This window comes from Stomoxys calcitrans, chromosome 1 (assembly GCF_963082655.1).
Source record: "Stomoxys calcitrans chromosome 1, idStoCalc2.1, whole genome shotgun sequence".
Classification (NCBI taxonomy): Eukaryota; Metazoa; Arthropoda; class Insecta; order Diptera; family Muscidae; genus Stomoxys; species Stomoxys calcitrans.
Genome location: NC_081552.1, coordinates 44383062 through 44392599, shown reverse-complemented (window position 1 = coordinate 44392599; position 9538 = coordinate 44383062). Strand labels below are relative to the sequence as shown.

Sequence of the window (9538 nt, the reverse complement as noted above, 5' to 3'; positions counted from 1 at the left end):
TGACAGGCACAATTTAATGTTTATTATTTTTTGCGTTTAATTATTATACTTGTATTGGATAAATAAATAATAAAAAACAAGATGTTAGCTGATGTTGATGTTTTCCTTACCAACTATACAATAGTCGATCCCGAAATTTACCAGCTTTGGATTGAAGGATTTTCTTGTAAGTTGTGAAGTTGAAGTGGGAGTGTAATTTAGAAAACAACAATTATAAATAATAATAATTCAATATAAAATAAATTCGGCAAATGAGACAAATGTTCTGTCCAAATTAAAGGTTATATAGTTCATATATTTTTTCATTCAATTTGCCTTTCTGTTTTTTTCTTCCAGCCACTGAAGCAGTTTGCTATCTGAAACAAAAAGGTTTTGGTCATTTAATGGGAGTTCACATAGATTTAATAACTTCGGATGTTCTGGATCATTATCGCACATATTCTCTTATTGAGCGTCTATTGCATTCACCTATCAAACTAATAGAACAATCATGCTTTCAATTGGAACCCGAAACTCGCGATCTAATCATTGAAAAGTATGGGGATGGACAGAAGTTTTATTATCTGTTAGATGATAATGGTAAATTTTTTTTTTGTTTGATTAGGTATTATTCCATAGATGATGCGGTGGCACGTGAAATTCTAGGCAAGAAATTGTCTTCTCGTTATCGCAAGGATTTGGATGAGGTAGCCGAAAAGACTGGAGTCAAACTAAAGTCATGCAGGTAATCTAAATGAGAAGTTTGGGAAAGTGGAAACAGTTTGATGTATAAAGCTTTACATATAAGTTCGCGGGCATTGAGTCTTGACGAGAGGCCTATCGGCAAAGGGCCTTAAATACAGAGTGCCAGTTACACTAGATATGATAAGGCGAGTTAATGGCGTCATTAAATAATTGATTAATTATTTATTTATTTCATATAACATCAATGCATAGGAAGCCTGTAAAGGCAAATTTACATGTATAGTAAAAAAAACTAACTATGCAAAGTAATAGCAAAACTTAAATTATAAATTAAAGATTATAACTAGAATAGCTCCCCAGCGATATGAGTATCCTATAAAGACGAATAGAAAATCTTGTAGCCACGGTAGTGGCGGTTTAAGTATGAAAAGTGAAATTAAATTTAAACTTTGTCGAAACATTTTAAAATTTGTTTACTGTAAGAAAGATATGAGTGGAAAAAATTTTTGAGTAAATTAGGTAATCGATTCCAAAACCGAGAATGTTCAAATTTAGTTGAGTGTATTAAATGGCCATCAATTTCCGGTTTTCCCGCTTTTAACGACATTGTAGAAGTGAAGTATATTTCGCATGGATAGATAATTACGAGAAGAACTTCGCATAAGCTCACCCGTATAAATAAAACGAAAAATTTGTCTGGCAATACTTTCGATTCTATCTATATTGTATGACCAGGTCCCACAGTAAATCTCAATACCGTAGTTCAAAAGCGGCATAAACAAAGCATGGGATAATTTTATTCTAATATGCCTTGGGGTGCATGATCTCAATGTGTAGAATTTTCTTAAAATAAGACAACCCCTATTTGCGACGATATTAATATGAGCTTCAAAAATTTAGACTTGAGTCAAGGATCACCCTAAGACATCTTAGACTATCAACGTACTCAGCTATATGATCATTTACAAAAAAATTGTGGATAATATACATTACGGTTTCGTAAATTTAAATTAATTGTCCTTGTCTTAATAGGATTTATCATCAGGTTATCGTAACACATTAAACGCTTATAGAATTCAGGTGATTATTTATGGATGACTCCGGAGAACTAGGATCAAAAAGAAAAAAATATCATCTGCAAATACGTAAGGTTGACAAAAACAATTTTTCATTTCCGATATAATTTCTCTGCTAATCTTCTCGTGGCAGCGATGAACACCACTTAGATCGGACCTCAAAGTTCCAGCCGGTATGGTGCTTACAGCTCTCCCGTGTCGGGACCATAAAAAATCGTGTTTAGAAGATGTAGAAGTAAAGGTGAAATCAGTTGAAAAACATTTTTTGATTTTTTTGGAATATCGTCATACATTAAAACATTATCTTAGGTTTGCGGAACTTTGTATGGTGGCCTCTCAATTTTCTCTATTAATTATTTTTAATATTTTAAGTTATTTATGGTTTTTGATTTCTTTTATCTTCCAGGAGACAATTCGATAATGTCAAACGAATATTCAAGGCCGTGGAAGAACTGCCGGGCAATATTACCAATAATATTAAGCAATTATTTAACATACCCGAAGAATTGGCGAAGTATGCAACGCAAATAATATTTTTGTTTTAAAAAATAATATTTTGTTTTTTTTTTTTTTTCATTTAGAAAATATGCCTCCATAGTATTTTTGGCCTGTTTGAGATTCGAAACTTCAAAGAAAAAATTACAATATCTAAGTTTTAATGATCTATTTGCTTGTTCCCAAGCGGTAATGATATATTGGACATATACCTATCAACATAGTGGACCAGAGTATTATGATACTGAAATGGATAAGGAATTCTTATTGGATTTACGAGAGTTGAGATGTTTGCTGGACAAGGAAAAGGAAATAAAACAGTGGGTATTATAGAAAAAAAGAAAGAGTATTGAGAAGAATAACCTATAAATTTGTAAATTTTAGTTTAGTTTGTCTAAGATTGAAACCGATTTTATTAGAAAGAGCTTTTCATGAATTGGACACGAATTTTAGGTAAGATGTACATCGCTTGCTTGGGATATTTAATTTTACCTTTTTATATTTAAGAAACAGCTGTTTGGTTGAATCAAGCCAAGCAATTTGTTCATTTCAGACTTTCTTAAGGGTTTTCATTTTCAATGTTTTTTTATTATCTTTTTCCCCCTAGATCTTATTGGCGTTCTTTGATAAGCATTGCCGTTAATTTACATCGCACCCGAGAGTTACGTGATTTATATGTGGATTTGTGTGAGAAGTTAATTGAACCTTGGCGTCAAAATGGTTGGGCACGTGATCATGTTAATAAATTTTTGGCTGCCATTACACAAAGTGTTTTAGATTTGGAAATATCTAGGTAAAGTAATAATTTGAAATACCTTTGTGTTGGAAACTGGAAGAAATTTGTACCTGTTATTGCTTACAGAGATCAAGAGACACGCTGCCTATGGGATCGTTATATGCAAGTTATCAGTATTTGCTTGGATAAAATGCATCATGCTTAGAGTTATTTGGTTTTTAGTGATTTTTTTTTAATTTTAATGTTTTTATGGCTTCCCTACGTTAAATTTGTTTATAATAAAATTAAAAATAATTATAGATTATAAAAAGAGCGCAATAATAATAAAATTCAAAACGATAACCATTGGCATGTTATTAACATTACAACTCTATTTAACAGCTGTTCATTGTCATAGTGTTAGTACACACTCTTAAGTATGCATAGACACATATGCAGTTATTGTGCAACCACTCACCACCCTCTTTACAGCACTATTCATCTCCCACGGTTACAAGCTTGTTGCAAAAGCTTTTCGAAGCTTTTGTTTTAGCTCTTGTCATATTGACTTATTTGACACTTTGTAAGCTTACTACGAAAATGTGAAAAACTCAACAAGGGAATAAAGAAAAAAAAAACATTTCAAAGCAACAAATTGTCAAAATAAGCAAAAACAGGGAAAAGGCAGAAAATCTTTCAACAAGTTTGAGTGTGAAAGAAAAACAAGGCAGCCGAGAAGCCTGAAGAATTCTTTATTAAAAAAATTAAAAGGAATATTTTTGCAATTGAAAGCCTAAAAGGAAGGAAGGAAAGTTTTGCTTTTTGCCACTATAAAATCAATAGCAAAAAAACACCTACATGGATTATTGGTAAGTGACCACAATTACAATAACCCATCCATCTGTCCAGAGTACTCAAGAATGTGGAATTGCATTTTGAGACGGTTTTTGGCAGACATGCCTAGTAAAATTTTGTTGCATCCTTTTTAACTTTGTTTTTTTTTCTATTTAGTAACAATTTGGAGGAGTTGGATGATGAGACTTGTGATGAAGATAAATCAATACGCACCTCGGATGAAAATCGAAAGTAAGTGTGAATACTATCAAAAAACCTAAAAAGAGGGGAAAAGGAAAAAAAAATTGTAGCCACATTAGCTGTAGGTATATAAATTATTTCGTTCTGAGATTATTCTGATTCAGCTATAGTGTTGTTGTTTTTGTAAACACATTTGCATGTGAAGGTGGCGATTCTCGTCAAGCTCTTATATGTGAGCAAGTTCGATCGCCGCGGGAACATGATGGCCATTAGTTATTTAAAGGCGCCAATATCTCGCCTTGTATTGGTATTTAAATAAAAGCCGTTGCCATCCGGCCTCTCACTGAGACTCCATTCGATACCGCTTATTGTCCGCGACTGCAGTTGCAGCTACTCCATATGGAGAATTCCACTATCCGCTACCTGTGGACGAAGAACACCAAACAGATTGGAGCTGAAAGTTCCAGCCACACATTCACCTGGTAGCTATTCACCGCATCTGCTACCGTGTCTAGAGGTTATTTTTTTTAGCGCTGGACCTCACGCTCTAGATCATGTAGATCAACTTTAACTTTGTTTTTTTAACTTTGTTTTTTTTTTCTATTTAGTAACAATTTGGAGGAGTTGGATGATGAGACTTGTGATGAAGATAAATCAATACGCACCTCGGATGAAAATCGAAAGTAAGTGTGAATACTATCAAAAAACCTAAAAAGAGGGGAAAAGGAAAAAAAAATTGTAGCCACATTAGCTGTAGGTATATAAATTATTTCGTTCTGAGATTATTCTGATTCAGCTATAGTGTTGTTGTTGTTTTTGTAAACACATTTGCGTGTGAAGGTGGCGATTCTCGTCAAGCTCTTATATGTGAGCAAGTTCGATCGCCGCGGGAACATGATGGCCATTAGTTATTTAAAGGCGCCAATATCTCGCCTTGTATTAGTATTTAATTAAAAGCCGTTGCCATCCGGCCTCTCACTAAGACTCCATTCGATACCGCTTATTGTCCGCGACTGCAGTTGCAGCTACTCCATATGGAGAATTCCACTATCCGCTACCTGTGGACGAAGAGCACCACACAGATAGGAGCTGAAAGTTCCAGCCACAAATTCACCTGGTAGCTATTCACCGCATCTGCTACCGTGTCTAGAGGTTATTTTTTTTAGCGCTGGACCTCACGCTCTAGATCATGTAGATCAACCTTAAGGCTTCTGGGCTATGGATACCTATCCACAAGATGAAGATTTGGATGGTCTCTACGATAACAGCCTGGCCAATTGCTGTGTACGTGGTCAACAAGGTTTCTCTCTCAGCACCTCCCGTGCAAGTAACTTGAAGACCTTGTTTCAACTGTTGACCTTATCGCAAATTGCTGTGGCATGTGGGGAGAATTTGTAAGAGCTGTCAAATGTGACACCAAGTATGACCTTCTCGCTATGACCAGTTCTAGTTCTTCAGAGTACAGCCACTCGTAGAGAAGTCTATGTAACTTCTTTTACCAGGGATATCGTAGTTCCAATCTGTTGAATAGTGGTGCAGTACTTTATATTTGAAAACGGCTCAGACAATGAGTAATCCACACTGTCTGGAACATCGGACATTGTATCAAGGATAACACAGTGTCCGTAAACGCCGCAAGGTCAAAGAGAGAGCTCCGTTAGTCTCACAGCAGCGGTCGCAGCAATTTTTCTAGCCACAATGTCCAGAGGCTATAGATGCATCAGATGGTGTTATCCTCGGGCGGCTGTTATGCATAAACAAGCCATACTTTGGATCCGGCAGTAGATTGACTTTTGTTCTCCATCAGACTACAACACCATATGACAACTGCAGTACCCGGCACGGGTTAGCTGTAAGCACGACACAGACCGGAAAATTGAGGTCCGATCTGTATGGTGTTCATTGCTGTCATAAGAAGCTTAGCTGCGAGCTACCGGGCGCGTCCACAGCTTGCGGATAGTGGAATGCTCCATACGTAGTAGCAGCAACGGCAGTCGCGGCCAATCAGCGGTATCGAGCGGAGAGTCTCAGTGAGTGGCCGGGCGGCACCGGCTCTTGCACAAATACTGCGTGTCTATGATGCTCGATATGACAAGGTGAGTTATTGGCGCTTAAATGGCGCTAAAAAAGTGTGGTGCGATTGGCCTATCAAAGGCATTTGATAGGTTTGTCAGGACCACGAGGATAGTTAGGTCATGGGGTTTCTTCCCATTCAGACCGCGGCTGATAAGTTAGGTGATTGAGGTAGTTCGTACTCAATGACGGCATTTAAAAGTTATGGGATTGACAATATCAAATGCCCTTAATAGGTAAAGAACCACGAGGTTAGGTCGTTCATGGGGTTTTCTTCCCATTCCTACCGCGGCTGATGTGTGTGGTTGTTGTTGTTGTAGCAGTGTATTGTACACCGAGGCGGCAGCCCTTGCCGATGAAAGATTCCATCGGGTCAATCCGGTACGTACAACCGGCTGCCATGGGATGCGTGTGGTGATTGCTGATGTTGTGCTCTGCATCTTATGGAATCTTGCTTGCCTTGAAGGCTATCGCGACTTTAGTAGTATTCCCCGGCCGGTTTTTCAGAGATTTCGGTGTTGACCACAGAAACCTGCGCCCGTTTTGCGGTTTCAATGGTGTTCCAACCATATATTTCGTTAAGTTTGCCTAACCCTTGCCTGCTAGGTTGAGTTAAGTTAAGTACATAGCGTTCCTCCGATAATCGGCCGAGAAATTTGATCTCATGAAAGGTACAGTAATGATTGAACGAAATATCTACTCTGCGTTGCGAATATCAGAAGGTGGTGGCGTTCTACTATCTCTGTTTGGCATCCGAAGCCCGTCCAGTCCAGCTTATGCAGTTTGACATACGTTCGGCGTTCAGAGACATAGAAGTCATTCGGTCGATGAAGCTCTATAATTGTGGGAATATGGTCAGAGGCGAGGGTGGCAATCGTTCGCCAGGTCTTTAAGCTTATAAGACAACCTTCGGTTATCGTAATGTTGGGCGAACTTCATCACGTTCTTGTTACCCTGGTCAGGGCGTCCTCATTTATGGTGCAGAGCGGAGAGTTGCCAATTTGTTCTGCCAGTGGCGTGCCGCTATGGTATTCTTCCATATGGTTAAAATGCTCCATCTCTGTGTTGCTTTATTTGAAAGTAGACCCATCTTTAATTGCAATAAAATTCTAACTACAGATTTCTTTGGTTTTGTAGCAATGCTGTTTTTCTCTTTTCTTTATTCTTGGACTGTTTTTGATCATCCTTGTCGTCTTTTACCTTTCTTTTCAGACAAAATCACAGTGAAATAGAGAAACGACGCCGCGACAAAATGAACACCTATATCAATGAGCTCTCCGCCATGATACCCATGTGCTATTCCATGCATCGAAAATTGGACAAGCTCACCGTTTTACGTATGGCCGTGCAACATTTACGCAGCATACGCGGTGCAGTGCATGCCTATAGTGGTGGGGCAGAGAGTAAGCCTAACTTCCTCTCAGATCAAGAGTTGAAAATGCTGATACTACAAGCTGCTGAGGGATTTCTCTTTGTGGTGGGTTGTGATCGGGGTCGCATATTGTATGTATCGGAATCGGTGTCGAAAGTTCTCAATTATACACAAACAGATTTGCTGGGGCAAAGCTGGTTTGATGTGCTGCATCCCAAGGATGTGGCCAAGGTGAAAGAACAGCTATCTTCATTGGACGCATGTCCGCGAGAGAGACTAATCGATGCCAAAAGTAAGTGGGAACAGTAAAACATTTAAAGTATACAAATAAAAAAATATTCCACGTTTTTCCCTATGCAGCCATGCTACCCGTGAAGACCGATATACCTCAAAGCCTATGTCGTTTGTGCCCAGGCGCCCGAAGATCATTTTTCTGTCGCATGAAACTAAAGGCAGCCCTCAGCAACCCAATCAAAGAGGAATCGGATAACTCATCATCTTCACGCAGCTCAACAAAAAGAAAATCCAAATTGTCTATAGATGACAAATATCGAGTCATACAGTGTACAGGTTATTTAAAATCCTGGACTCCCATCAAAGAGGAAAATCATGATGGCGATAGTGATGATCAGATAACAAATAATGTTTCCTGTCTAGTGGCAATTGGACGCATACCTTCCAATATACTTGAGGAACAAATACCCTCATCCTTGGATAATCATCCCAATATCAGGCATATCAATTTCCTCTCACGCCATTCGGTAGATGGGAAATTTCTGTTTATAGATCAAAGGTTAGAAAACAAAACATTTAATTTTTGTGTTGCATTGTTTTAAGTTTTTCTTTTTTTTCTCCTTAGAGCCACTTTAGCTGTAGGTTTCCTGCCGCAAGAGATCCTGGGCAGTAGTTTCTATGAGTATTTTCATCCCGAAGACATACCCGCATTGGCTGAATCCCATAAATTGGTTCTACAAGTGGCCGAAAAGGAAAAAGTTACCACACAGGTGTACCGATTTCGTTGTAAAGATAACAGCTATATACAACTACAAAGTGAATGGCGAGCATTTAAGAATCCTTGGACAACAGAAATTGAATATATTATTGCTAAGAATTCGGTATTTTTTTAAGTCACTAAAGTCCTCATTCCACACACACACAAACACACACACACACTATTAACTCCTGCTGCTCCCAAAAACACAATATCCTAAAAAGTTAATACATCATAGTTAATAAGAATGAAAGCATTTAAAATATTTAACAAGTGACTCAATACTTGCTTATAAATGGTAAGTGATTTTTTTTAAACAAAAGCATTTTTGTTTTTGTTGTTTAGCCACTTTTTCATGTGGAGGTGGCGATCCTCATCAAGCCCCTGTAGGTGAACAAGCTCGTTTCGGTACAAAGGACCGATCGCCGCGGGAACAGGGTTGTTGTTGTTGTTGTTGTAGCAGTTTATTGTGTTCTATCTTTCGTCTGTTTGACTCTGTTGAGTGTCAAGACCCAGGAACTCTGCGACTAAGATGGGGTGCGTCCACAGGGATCTGGGTCTGAGTTGCGTGGGTCTGGCTGGGCAGTTAAACAGGTGACGTGTATCGTGAGGTCCCTTGTTACAATCGGGACATACATCTTGCACGTCGGCATCAATCCTATCTCTGTAGGAATTGAGGCGGCTGCATCTGCCGGAACGTTATTGAGCCAGAACTACTCTGGTTTGCCGGGGGAGGTCGATTTCTTCAGGTGCAATGGGTGGCGGTCGTTCTCCAAGGACTACATTCACCCGGTAGCCAATTATCGCATCTGCTACCGTGTCTGCATGAATGTTGCTAAGACCTGCTTAATATGCCGCTTGATCTAGAGGCTCTCTCTTGTTGCGCTGAACTTCACGCTCTAGATCATGTAGATCTACCTTTAGGCTTCTGGGCGGTGAATGTCTATCCACAAGATGATAATTTGGATGGTTTCTGCGATAACAGCCCAAAAGGCATTGCTTAGACAGCATGTAGTTATGTCTTCGCACTGGTAGGATCTTTGTCTCCTGATGGAGGTGCTCCACATGCGAACTGAGGAGACAGCCCATCGCAGTTC

The 9538-nt window shown here is 38.8% G+C and overlaps 2 protein-coding genes across 3 annotated transcripts; both read left to right on the top strand.

Moving 5' to 3' along the window:
• LOC106093522 (acidic fibroblast growth factor intracellular-binding protein) lies at nt 1–3333 on the top strand. 2 transcript variants are annotated; one of them, XM_013260582.2, is made up of 8 exons: nt 1–166; nt 337–535; nt 605–724; nt 2167–2274; nt 2342–2575; nt 2640–2708; nt 2863–3048; nt 3118–3333. In XM_013260582.2, exons 1-8 carry the CDS (start codon nt 82–84, stop codon nt 3194–3196), a joined length of 1080 nt encoding a protein of 359 aa, XP_013116036.1. In that variant the 5' UTR covers nt 1–81; the 3' UTR covers nt 3197–3333. The 2 variants fall into 2 exon arrangements, with proteins under 2 accessions (XP_013116036.1, XP_013116037.2); XM_013260583.2 differs by lacking the exon at nt 3118–3333 and having other exon boundaries at nt 2645–2708; nt 2863–2949.
• A 219-nt stretch (nt 3334–3552) lies between these two features.
• Nucleotides 3553–8706, top strand: LOC106093521 (protein cycle). Its single transcript, XM_059360758.1, has 6 exons — nt 3553–3839; nt 3982–4056; nt 4614–4688; nt 7291–7742; nt 7811–8243; nt 8310–8706. The coding sequence occupies exons 1-6, from the start codon at nt 3829–3831 to the stop codon at nt 8575–8577; spliced, it is 1314 nt and encodes a 437-aa protein (XP_059216741.1). The 5' UTR covers nt 3553–3828; the 3' UTR covers nt 8578–8706.
• Nucleotides 8707–9538: the final 832 nt, after the last annotated feature.

What these genes read in the sequence shown, in the direction of transcription:
- LOC106093522 (XM_013260582.2), top strand. Translation starts at nt 82, where the DNA reads ATGTTAGCTGATGTTGATGTTTTCCTTACCAACTATACAATAGTCGAT. An exon ending in ATACCCGAAGAATTGGCGAA is followed by an intron (nt 2,275 to 2,341) that starts GTATGCAACGCA and finishes TTTTTCATTTAG; the next exon opens with AAAATATGCCTCCATAGTAT. An exon ending in TTAGATTTGGAAATATCTAG is followed by an intron (nt 3,049 to 3,117) that starts GTAAAGTAATAA and finishes TATTGCTTACAG; the next exon opens with AGATCAAGAGACACGCTGCC.
- LOC106093521 (XM_059360758.1), top strand. An exon ending in ACCTCGGATGAAAATCGAAA is followed by an intron (nt 4,689 to 7,290) that starts GTAAGTGTGAAT and finishes CTTTCTTTTCAG; the next exon opens with ACAAAATCACAGTGAAATAG. An exon ending in TTTCTGTTTATAGATCAAAG is followed by an intron (nt 8,244 to 8,309) that starts GTTAGAAAACAA and finishes TTTTCTCCTTAG; the next exon opens with AGCCACTTTAGCTGTAGGTT.